This window comes from Ursus maritimus, unplaced genomic scaffold, assembly GCF_017311325.1.
Source record: "Ursus maritimus isolate PB19 unplaced genomic scaffold, ASM1731132v1 scaffold_12, whole genome shotgun sequence".
NCBI classification, from domain to species: Eukaryota; Metazoa; Chordata; class Mammalia; order Carnivora; family Ursidae; genus Ursus; species Ursus maritimus.
Genome location: NW_024423564.1, coordinates 21,571,647 through 21,584,689, shown reverse-complemented (window position 1 = coordinate 21,584,689; position 13,043 = coordinate 21,571,647). Strand labels below are relative to the sequence as shown.

Genomic DNA, 13,043 nt, shown 5'->3' with positions numbered 1-13,043 from the left:
TTCTGTTCAGTATGCATTTGATTTCATTTAACCATTAAAATTAATGCAGATTCTTAGCCACCAGTGCTTTCTCTCCTTCTCCATATCACAATTTACTCATGCTGTTAGAGTGCAAGTCATTCATTCTGTATTTCACTATGACCCCAAAGCAAAAAATGATTACCAGATACACTTAAAGGAAGCTATTATAAATCTTCTGAAAAATAAATTAGATGGGTTTAAGTGTGCTCTCCCTTCATTGTAGCTGTGGCAACTTCCTTTTGGAGCTCGTATGCTTTCTTAAAATGACACAAGGAAATAATCGCCTCCAGCAGCTTTCCTAACTTCTAAGGCCAAGAACAGTGCTTCCAAGTCAGCCCCATAGCATTAGATCTGGTTAGGCATCAGCACTCAGAACAAATTCTGACCCATACTGTATTTTTAAACAGTTTTCATTTCCAAGTTTATAAACAGTTTATGTTCCACTGTGGGTGAAAACTAATTCTTTCGTGATCTTCAAAAGTTTGACTATTCGTTTTTGACATTCATTAGGCCCCTGAGCTCTTTACTGCAGAAAAAGCATGGAAAGCTCTGGAGATTGCAGAAAAAAAATTACTTGGTCCCCTTGGCATGAAAACTTTGGATCCAGAGTAAGTTAGAGTATAAGTATTAAGAATATTGTTCATATGGTATTTAATCTATAATTATATTTAATCTTGGCATGAAAACTTTTGACCCAGAGTAAGTTGGAGTTTAAGTATTAAGAATGTTGTTGATAGGGGCGCCTGGGTGGCACAGCGGTTAAGCGTCTGCCTTCGGCTCAGGGCGTGATCCCGGTGTTATGGGATCGAGCCCCACATCAGGCTCTTCCGCTATGAGCCTGCTTCTTTCTCTCCCACTCCCCCTGCTTGTGTTCCCTCTCTCGCTGGCTGTCTCTCTGTCGAATAAATAAATAAAATCTTAAAAAAAAAAAAAAAAAAAAGAATGTTGTTGATATTATATTGCATCAGCCATAATTTTTTGCTTGTCAGTAAACTCTCTAAAACTGCTAATATTAGAATGTTCAAACTGAGTTTTTAAAAATACCAGCTGTATCTTCATTAAATATCAGCGTTCATAATGCTTGTCCTATATTTAATAATCAATAAGAGTTTTAGGTTATAAAACGAACGTGTTATGAATATTTCCTAATGCCTATTTTTTTCTGATTGTAAAAGTAAATACATAATTATTATGGACATTGGAAGTATAGACGTATTGTCTCCTCAGAGACAGTCTTTATTTTCCAAGTTGTTAACTCCTAGTAGTTCCCTCCATATTTCTAAATACTATGTGTGTGCAGCTGTTTCTTGGGTTTTTTTAATATTAGAGATTATTTGGTTACTTCTTGTGATGACAGATGAAGATGTAACTCTCTCCTCACCTTACCATGAACCGTTTCCATCCTTTCTATATAATTACCCCGCTGTTTTTATTTTATGATTATGTGTTTATGGCATTTTATGTTTCTTTTCTTTTCTAACTTTTGTTTTTTCTTGAATTTCTAACGACCTTCCTGTTTGTCTTCTGCTGTTTTCCTTTAAAGCTTGACACCCAACATTAATTTGCTTTCTATATCAAAATATCACAGAGCCCCTTTTCTGTATAGTATCCTCAGCTTTGTAGAATTTTCCTAATTTACTATGTACTCATTTCAGTCTTGAGATGCAGACTTTTTGTGTGTATACTTATCTCCATTCTGAGGTGTTCTCCACATTTTCAGGGGTGTTAGAAACCTCTGGTCAAAACTAAAACCCACAGTCAAGGCTTACTCATGTGGCAAGTTCTGTCTCTCACTAAAAGAAAAAAAAGAAAAGTAATAATTTAATTAAACTGAGTATAGATAACTGTCTTGTATTATCCGTCGCAATAAGCTTGTAATACTTTGTTTAGTTTATAAGTGTGTATAAATTTTCTATATCTATTTGGTTGCTATTTGTAATGTGATAAATACCAATTTTAATTAATTTTAAAATAACTTCATGGAGAAGTTTAAAAAACAACCTTTCTAATATATAATTAAGAAAATTTTATCTTTAATGTTTACTAATTCAAATTATTTTGTGTATATCTTAGTCATCATCAGTGCATTAGAAGCTTAGTGAAATAGTTGACTTTAACCAATATTTAGTGTCAGACTAACTCCTTGAAGGCAATATACCTGAATACTTTTTTTTTTTTTTTTTTTTTTTAGCCAGCAACTATTTGTTAATCATTCCCTAACACACTGTTAAAGTATTCTGGAGGTGCCTGGCTGGCTCAGTCAGTAGAGCATGTGACTCTTGATCTCAGGGTCATGAGTTCAAGCCCCACATTGGGCATAGAGCATACTTACTGATTAGCTAATTAATTTTTAAGATGGGTTGTAAAAAAAAAAAGTATTCTGAACCCAGTATATGCTAATTTAAGGTTAGGTAGATGATGAGCTTATTCTATAGATTTGAAGGACAAAATAATTTTATGATTTCTCTTACTTTTGCTATTGAAAAATCTAATGCTTTATATAATATCTGATCTTTTTCTAACCTAAATTTCAATCATTTTGCAGTGATATGGTTTACTGTGGAATTTATGACAATGCCTTAGACAATGACAACTACAATCTTGCTAAAGGTTTCAATTATCACCAAGGACCTGTAAGAATTTCATTTCTCTTTTCAGAGTTTTCAGTTGAAGTTATTTTTCAAATAACTTTATAGGTATTCACAGCTTTTTCTTCCCTTTACTTTTAAATCATCTTTTTTTAGGAGTGGCTGTGGCCCGTTGGGTATTTTCTTCGTGCGAAATTATATTTTTCCAAATTGATGGGTCCAGAGGCTAATGCCAAGACTGTGTTTTTGGTTAAAAACATTCTTTCCCGACACTACGTTCATCTTGAGAGGTAAGTCGTCAGGGAGCATGTAATTTCCATAACTAGTGTTTAGTCAGTTTATTAGCTATCGTGTAAATAACAGCTCCTTAAAATTCATTTCAGTATACTCTAGGTATCCCAATGAAATTTGAAAGCTTTATTCCTATTTAACATGACGAGTTCAATGATATAATTTTCACCTTCCTTTAATTATTTTAGGTTGTTATTTATTTTATTTTATTTTATTTATTTTTTTTTTAAAGATTTTATTTTAATTTGAAGACTCGATATTGCATGATTTATACATGTGGAATAGTCTGTTTTTTAAATACAGTGGATATTTTGGGGTATGGCTAAAACAGAATAAATATAAAAACTAAAAGTACTCAGCCCAGGCCTTTTGAGTTAACTGATTTAAAAATATATGTGGTTACCAGAGGGGAGGTGGGGGTAAGGATGGGTGAAATAGATGAAAAGGATTAGAGATACACTTACCTTAATAAGCACTGAGTAATGTACAGAATTGCTGGATCATTATATTATATAACTGAAACTAATATACTGTATGTTAATTTTTTAAATTTAGAATAATTTAAAAATAAATTAAAAATAAAGATATATCAATAAATAATTTTCAGAAATGCTTTATTATAATTAAAATATCAGGGTTGGTCTTTTGACTATTATTTCAAACCCATTTGTCACCTCCTTTGTCGTAATTATTAGAGATAGTGTCAGAGTTACGTGTCTTTATAAGATGATATAAATATAGTCAAAAGCTATCCTAATTTCCCAAATCCTAGATTAAACCTAAATATAGGCATGCCTTGGAGATAGTGTGGGTTCAGTTCCAGACCACCTCAATAAAGCAAAAATCACAATAAAGTGAGTCAAATAAATTTTTTGGTTTCCCAGTGCATGTCAAAATTACACTTACACCATACTGTAGTCTATTTAATATGCAGGAGCATTATGTCTAAAAAAAAACAATGTATATACTTAATTAAGAAGTATTTTATTGCTAAAAAGTGCTATCATCTGAGCTTTCAGCAAGTCATAATCACTGACCACAGATCACCATAACAAATATAATAATAATGAAGTTTGAAATATTGTGAGAAATACCAAAATGTTATGTAGACACAAAGTGAGCAAATGCTGTTGGAAAAATGGTGCCTGTAACAGACTTGCTTGATGCTGGGTTGCCACAAACCTTCAATTTGTAAAACACGCGGTGTCTGCGAAGTGCAGTAAAGCAAAGCACAATAAAACAAGGTGTGCCTGTATGTGTACAGCTTATTGCTCAGAATAATTATGCATAAGCAGCATAAATTTTATCTCCTTTATTATATGAACATGAAGGGCTTCCATCTTTCACCATGAATATTGGGGTTTTTTTCAAAATTTGTTTTTATTCATTTGAGTGTAGTCACAGAAAACCCAGCCCTGCCATAGTTCTTGGACCTCATCTAGAAATTGAGTCTGATTATGTATGATGTGAACATTCTTATATTCTATCCTTTATTGCCCCACAGTATTTATCGTTGTCTGCATTTATTTTCTTTCTTTTGTCCATGAGAAATAAAAACATCTTGCACTGCGGGGATCACTCTTCTACTTTACCCGTGATCCCGTCCCTCCTACCTGTTCCTCAACCTTGCTCTACTGATTATCCTTTCTTGGTATTCCATTTGATTCTTCCTTCTTAAACTAGAAAGAAATTTGTCAGCCCGTCCTAAAATAAAGTCCATTCATACTGTTCCTACCTCTAGCTCTGTCCTATCATTCTGTTTTCTTCTCAGCACACTTCCTATAGGAGTAGCCTCATTCCTTTTACTTTCTGACCACCTTGGTCATTACCACCCACAGTCTGGCTTTTGTTTTGACCTCACCACTCTGGTGAAGCCACTCAACAAGATCCTTTCTTTCTTTCTTTTTTTTTTTTTTTAAGATTTTATTTCTTTATTTTAGGCAGGGGAGGGACAGAGGGGGAGGGAGAGGGACAAGCAGACTCCACACTGAGCACAGAGCTCGAGGTGGGGTTCAGTCTCACAACCCTGAGGTCTTGACCTGAGCCAAAACCAAGAGTCAGACGCTTAACCGACTGAGCCACCGAGGTGCCCCTTCAATAAGATCCTTTCTTGTTCCCAGATCCATGACTTCCTTTCAGTTCTTTTCTCTGATCTGCTTATAGTACTTGACATTGTTGCTTTCTTCTTTTCATAAAAAAACTTTATGCCATCCACAGTATTAGGTTTCCCTTATTTACCTCACACTAGTAACAATTATAATAATAGGAAGTAATATTTATTGAGTATTTAGTGTGTTCCAGGCATTGTTCTAAATGCATTTATATGACATTACTCATTTAATCCAAAAAAAAACAAAAAATTCAAAAATAGTTATATAAAATAACTATTATCATTATGATTATCCTATTATTGTTACAATTCACTTCTTCACTCTCTAGGTATGTCACCGTGGGCAGGTTACTTGACTTCTCTGGGCCTGATTCCTCATCTGTATAATGGATGTACTGGGATTGTTTTGAGGATTAGTATGTTAGTACATGTCATGTGGACAAGATACTAACTCCGCTATGAGCTATCATTAGTTATCTCCATTTTATAAATGAAGCTAAGAAAGTTAAGTAATTTCTACAAAGTCAAATGGCAAGTAATCTGCTGGACCTGTTACTGAACTCCAAGCAGCCTGCTTCACAGGCTATGCTCTTAATTACTACACTATTGTCTCAATTTACTGTTTATCTGGCTTTTCTTCCTGGCACCTAACTGTGTTCACTGTCCAAAAATCTGTCCTTAATCTTCTTTTTTTTTAAAACCTACATTTTTCTCCTGTATATTTCATCTATCTCATGTCTTCATTCTCTAGCAAATTTTGAATTCTCTCATAAGCTCCACTGTTCCTTTTCAACTACCTGATACACTTCTTACCTTGAATGTCTTCCTGCCATCACTCATCTTCTCCCACATACATGATTTTCTTCCCACTGCTGTGACAGTATTACCATTATGCATGCTCTGCAAGCTCGAACATCCCAGGTACTTTTTAATTTTACCTCATTACTTCTCCAGAACATCCAGGTAGTTGTCGGGACTTGATTCTGCTGTATCCTGCCTTCTAACAGCCCTTCTTCTTTGCACTTGCCCCCTGCCTGACTTGTAACTCAGAACCTTCTCTCTGAACTAGGAAGTAGCCCCCATACTTCCAGTCTCCTCTCTCTCCATCTTGTCATATTACCTCAAACGAGATTAATTTGGTTGAAATATAACTCTCACAATTTTAGTCTTATGTTTAAAAACCTTCAGTAATTCCCCATTGCCTACAAAATTAAAACCAAATTCCTTACTGTCCACAGTTTTTTCTCAAACTACCTTTCCTTTTTTATTTCTTACCATTTCCTAATAGCTATTTTTGATAGCACAGTAGCTTCAGGTGTGAGCTTTGGGTCCAGATTGGATTTCAGATTTTGTTCTTGTGACTTACGCATGACTTTGAGTAAATTCCTTAACCTCTCTGAAATAAATTTCTTCCTCTATATTATGGTAATATCTCATTATTTGCTGTCAAGATTAAATGAAAAGATATTTCAAAAATACTTGTCCAGTTTGAGAAATGGTTTTATCTAAAGTGAATTATTACTCTTCTAATTATCTATTATGGAATCTAGCAATGTCAACATTCTCATTCTTGATAAGTTGTATTTTCTCTCTTTTTTTTTCCTAATCTGCCTGGCCAGAAAGTTTATCCATTTTATTGCTCTTTTTGAAGAACCAGTTTTAGGCTTTACTGATTTTTTCTATTGTTTTCCTGTTTTTTTGTTTTATTGATTTCTATCCTGCTCTTTATTATTCTCTTCTACTTACTTTAGGTTTAATTTGTGTTTGTCTAATTTAAGGTAGAAGTTGAGGTCATTGACTACAAGACTTTTCTTCTTATTTAATAAGGGGCTTAGTGCTATAAATTTCCCATTAAATACTAAATCAGCAGTATCCCACAAATTCTGGTTTGTTGTGTTTTTATTTTCATTCAGTTGAAAATACTTTCTGCTTTCCCCTTTGATTCTTCTTTGACCCATGGGTTATTTAGAGAGGTATTATTTCGCTTTCAAATATTGAGGAATTTTCCAGAGATGTTTCTGTTACTGGTTTCAAAGTTAATTCCATTGTAGTCAAGTTGGTTGATAGTAGTTCCATTCCTCCCTTCCAGGCTTTTGTGCTATTATTGTCATCTATTTTGCTTTGCATATGTTACAGTTCCCCCACAACATTGTTATTACTTTTTGTTTATGCCATCAGTTTTTTTTAAGATATTTAAATAATACAGAGAAAGTCTTATACAACTACTCACATAGTTGCCATTTCCAGTGTTCATCTGTTTGTGAGTATCTGTTTCCACCTGGTATCACTTTCTTTTGCCTAAGCAATTCCTCTATCATGTCTTACAGGCAAGCCTGCTCGTGATAAATTCTTTAAGCTCTTATATTGTCAGAAAAGTCTTTATTTTGCCTTTATTTTTGAAAGATATTTTTGTTGTGCATAGAAGTAAAGGTTGACAAGTTTTTTCTTTCAGTGCATTGAAGTTTTACATTGTTTTGACAGGAAATCTGCTATCATCCTTATATCTAATCTGCCACTATTTCCATTAAGTATATTTTTCATTTTATACATTGTAGTTTTCATCTCTTGAAGTTTGATTTCAGTATTTTTTATATCTTCCATGTCTCTGCTGAATATTTTGAACATATGGATTACAGTTACAGTAACTCTTCTAATGTCTTTGTCTGCTAATTGGTATCTGGGTTGGTTTCACTTATGATTATTCCCTTCTTATGGGTTGTATTATCCTACTCTTTACCTGCTAGTGTTTTATTGGATGCCAGGTATGATTTTTACCTAGCTTGGTATTGGATTTTTTTGTAGCTCTATTTGTTCTTGAACTTTGTTTTGAAACGCAGTTATTTGGAAACAGTTTGATCCTTTCAGGTTTTAATTTGAAGCTTTTTCTTTAAGATTTTTAAAGTTTGTTTATTTAACAGAGAGAGAGAGAGCACACAAGGATGGGCAGCAACAGAGGGAAAGGAGGAAGCCACTCTCCACTGAGCAGGGAGCCCGATGCAGGGCCCAATCCCAGGACCCTGGGATCGTGACCTGAGCCAAAGGCAGACACTTAACCGACTGAGTCACCCAGGCACCCCTGATTTTAAGCTTTGTTGGGCCTGGCCAGAGCAGCATTTGTTTAGGGCAAATTATTCTCCACTAATGAGTCATGGCCCATCTGAGTTCTCTATCCCATATCCCTAAAATTATGAAGTTTTCAAACCTGGCTTGTGAAAATAAACAGTGTTTCTGACCCTATGTAAACGTCAGGTACTATTTTAATTCTTTCAGGTGGTTCTTTCCCCATCCTTCATTAGTTTCCTCTTGTGTACTGACTGATCAGTAGGTGAATACTTGAGTGGGACCCTCTGCATATCTCCAGAGTTCCCTCCTGTTTAGTACTCTGTCCTGAAAATTCTAGCTGCCTTGTTCTTGCTGGACTGTCAGTTCCATTTCTTCAACTCAAGGAGTCTGACAGGCTCTACCTGTATTGCCTTCTATTCCAAATCCTGGAAACTCCCTCCATCCTGTAAGGTATGGTAGTCATAGGTCTTCCTTCATTTTTTCCTCATTTCTTAGGAATCACTGTTCTTTGTTGCATAACACCCAGTATCTTGAAGATTATTGCTTCATATTCCTTGTCCAGGACTTTGTTTCAGGCAGGAGGGAAATACTGTCTGTGCTATTCCATGTTTGTCAGAAGTGTAAGACCTTTGCTTTTTGGCCCAATAAAGTGTTTTAAGCTCATCTTTTACTTTCCCTGCCCCAACCTAGGTGGGCAATTCTCTATCCCCGGTTTGTTTACTTGCTTATTTGTTTGTTTTTTGTTTGTGAAGAATGTTATTTAAAAGCCCAGATCCAGGGGCACTTGGCTGGCTCGGTCAATAGAGCATGTGACTCTTGATCTTGGGGTTGTGAGTCTAAGCCCCACACTGGGTGTAGAGATTACTTTAAAAAAATAAATTATTTAAAAATAAATAATTGTATACATGCATGCATACATTAAAAAAATAATAAAAGCCCAGAGCTAAATACTTGGTGTATTCATTGCTTTGGGAGAATTATTGTGCCTTCCAGTAGATAGAGCTAGGAATTATACATATACATAGATAACGAGACAGATCTATATCTCTGTGTATTTATCTATCTCTATATATTGAAAACCTACATTCACACCAGTTCCACTCAGTGTTTAATTTTTTTCTCCTCTTTCATATTTGTAATTCCCTTTTCCAACAGTGAGTAAGCTACTCCCCATACTCTGCTATCACTACCAAATGGACACGGCTCACCCTTTTCTGGCTGTTGGTATGACCTCTTCACCCTTCTTGGGCCTCACAACCCCACACCAGGCCACACTTATGTGTGGATGCCCTCCTTGCACCACTTGGGTTCTAGGACACCCCCACCCTTGGTGTGAACTCTCTTCATACCCCTCAGGCTGTATCATCCCGCCCTGTGCTATCCCTGCTACCCTTCTTTCCTCTCCTCCCCAACTCTGGTCACCGACCTTCTCTGTCCCACCTAATGACTGGAGGAATGAATTTTTCAGAAAGGAAGGGAAAGATTTCTTTCTACCAGTAAGGATATGCTCCATGTTCTAGTTCCATATATAATTATGAGCAGCATATCACTGGTTCTGTAAGTTTGTTTTGTCTCTTAACTTCAGTACTATATTAGTTTGCTAGAGCTGCCATAACTAAGCATTACAAACTGAGTACTTTAAATATTTTCTTATTGTCTCACAGTTCTAGAGGCCAGAAATGTGAAATCAAGGTGTTGGCAGGGCCATGCTCCCTTTGAAGATGCTAGGGAAGGATCTCTCCCAGCTCTCTCTCCTAGTTTTTGTTTTTTTTTTTTTAAGATTTTATTTATTTATGTGAGAGAGAGACCGCAAGCACGAGCTGGGGAGGGGTAGGAGAGAGGGAGAAGCAGACTCCTTGCCAAGCAGGGAACCCAATGCGGAGTTCAATCCCAGGACCCCAGGATCATGACCTGAGCTGAAGGCAGACACTTAACCAACTGAGCCACCCAGACACCCCTAAAAGAATAATTTCAATCTAAATTCTTTATACATAGATCATTAGGCTATCCTGTTTTATTTTGTAGCAAATGACTATATATGATTGTTTTTCTAAACTAGAAGGAAAAAGCGCCAAGTGTGTTGCCTATTATGTTAATCCAAACAAGATATGTGTTATATTATGTCTCATAAAATGTCTTTTCTTTTTTTAAGATCCCCTTGGAAAGGACTTCCTGAACTGACCAATGAGAATGGCCAATACTGTCCTTTCAGCTGTGAAACACAAGCCTGGTCAATCGCTACTATTCTTGAAACACTCTATGACTTATAGTTGATTCATGGATATGTATTAAGTATGCAGTCACTTACATTATGGAATGCAAGGTCAAAATATAATGTAAATGTTTTATATGCACAGGCTTGAGTCATTTTAAAAATCTCATTCATAGGATCTTGATGCCCAATTAGGTAAGACTTTAAAAGCATTGATCTTTCTTTTGTTTTTTCTAATGTACAGAGGTAGCTTTTGATTTGAATCAGAAAGGAAAACTATCATAACCAAAAGGATGATTTCCTTTTGAATTCAGAAAGTATTCTTGAAATGCCTAGAAATAAATAAAGAGTTTGAAATCCAGAGTATGAAAAAAAAATCATGTAATCCACTGTACATAAGTGAAAATGAAATATGAGAATGTAATAATGAAAGAAATGGGAAAGTATTTTTAAATCATGGTATTATAGTTTCTTTAGTAATAATACATACTGAATATGCTATAGTTAAGTAATGTTCTCACCTTTTACTGTGTTATTCCTAGTACCTTCCACACTGCATTCGATAAATATTAACAAATATTGAATCGTGGAAGTGTCTATCTACAATGTTATGTTCAGAAATGGAGCACAGATGTTTCTTGTGTGCTTTTATTTCACTAATATATTAATGTTTTTTAATATAATGAATGCCATAATTTGCTTATGTTAATGATTCATACATAGATGTATGAGAAAACACAAGCATTTAAGAATTTATTTCCTAAAACAGTTTTGTAAAATTAATCTTGAGTTCCTGTTTCCTACTGTGAGATGGTTTACATTCTCAAAATGCACACTGCTGGTCATATTTTTGAGAACTTTGAAGAAAAACATGCTAAATTAATTTTCTAAAACTTGATTATTTTTAGTTTGTGTGTAAAAGCATATTGATGGGTCATAGTAGATGCTAGTTTCCTATTAACTAAAACCTACATTGACAAGCTTAATATCAGAATAATCAATATAAAAAAATATATGAATTTAGTAGTTATCTTGAACTCAGTAGAATCATTTAAAAAGTTTTTCATGACCCTAATTCTGAAATGTCATAAAAGGAAAAAGGTTTTTAACATTTACATGAGTTAGTGTTTTTGAATAATACTTATTCTTTAGATGGAATTTTTTTTATCGTTTTACTGTTTTTGTCTTAAGAAAACACTTAAATAAGATCATTATACTATTTTAATATTATTCAGTGATATATTTATAGTTAATAAAATAATGGTACAGTAACACTTTTCTCAGATAAAGGTCACATACCCAACCATCTTAAGTATGAATAAGAAATAAAAATAAGAAAAGCAAGTAAACTAAAACTTCTGGGTAGCAAAAATATATGAATATTTTAAGATGTCAAATTCCCACACTCAAAAGCTCTTGCAACTTAATGTGTTCTGCACACCCTTCTTCACAGCTGACCCTACTCTAGAAATAGTTTTAACTAGCTTACTTTTTTGGTTTCCCAACCAAAAGCAGATTAAATCCTACAAATTTAAGGACAGTTATGATAGTCATCTGATCACTATCTATAAACACATTGGTCTCCACATGTCCCTTCCTTCTTCATTGCTCAATGTATAAATTTCTCTAACCTTTGTAGTTACAGGGAATGACCTTCCTTGAGAGAGTGCACCATTAGTCATCAAAGGTTTTTGCAGTTATGTTGCTGTACCTTAACTTATTATATTAAAGGTGGTAAGAAAAATAACTGAAAACCAGTGTATTTAATGAAATCAAGTAATAGATGATAGTTAAATGGGATGGATGGATGGATAGGTAGGTAGGTAGGTAGGTAGGTAGATAACAAGTTGGGAATTTCTAAAACATAACCATATTGGGTTTTAGGGCAATTACCCACCTCAGTAATTTTTAAGAATATCGTGTTGTACTAAAAAATTAAGTGGTTGATATTCCAATAAGGAATATTAAGGAAAGAACATTGTGATTATCTGCATGGTCTATTTTTAAAGTTTAAGAAGGCATGTTAGACATTATTTCATCAAAGGTAGTTAAAATAACAGTTTTAGACTTTAGAGGGATAAATGGCATTTGACTGAAGAACATTTAAATAGGATGCTTCATTCCTGAGTGATGTTGGATGAGGTGCCATTATATTTCGTTTTGATGATGGTTCTGTGCCTGGCTCTTCACTAATCCAGATCAATCTTACTCTTTAACATGAGAAGTAAGTTTGCCAGTATATCCAGTATGCTGTGATAATTTAATAAGTTTCAAAGATAGTTGAGGAAACATGAGACCTGTCATCGTATCTGTGGACATTATAACCTAGTGAATTGTAATCCATTTCCAAATGTCTTCAACTGCTATATCTGGTAAGAAAATGTCATTTTTATGTCTGTGTGCCAAGAAAATAAAAATCTTTTCTAAAGGACCATATTTAATTTCATTTCATTATTTACCAATTAACTAATCTGTTGACCCCTATCATCTATTCAGGGCTTGCTTATTTGGGGTATTTATTTTTTTGCGGGATGTGAGAGGGCCAAAAGAAGAGGAAGAATTTTAGGCTGTTTGGTAATTTATTTAATAACCATGTTGAAATTAGGAGCAAAATAAACTTTTGATATATAATTAGATCTGTTTGCAAGTATACACTCCCCTGGTATTTCTTGAAACCTTTTCCTCTACCACAAATGTTTTATTTACCTTTCATCAACTTGCTAAAGGCAAATACTACAGGCCAGAAGAGATACAAGGC

The 13,043-nt window shown here is 34.5% G+C and overlaps 1 protein-coding gene across 1 annotated transcript in view; it reads left to right on the top strand.

Annotated features, from left to right (window-relative positions):
- AGL (amylo-alpha-1, 6-glucosidase, 4-alpha-glucanotransferase) overlaps window positions 1–12,717 on the top strand; it is a 78,612-nt gene extending 65,895 nt beyond the window's left edge. The window contains 4 exon segments of the mRNA XM_040626729.1: window positions 532–629; window positions 2,567–2,654; window positions 2,766–2,899; window positions 10,226–12,717. Of these exon segments, the coding sequence (XP_040482663.1) occupies window positions 532–629; window positions 2,567–2,654; window positions 2,766–2,899; window positions 10,226–10,343 (438 nt within the window). The 3' untranslated portion in view covers window positions 10,344–12,717.
- The last annotated feature ends 326 nt before the right edge of the window (window positions 12,718–13,043 follow it).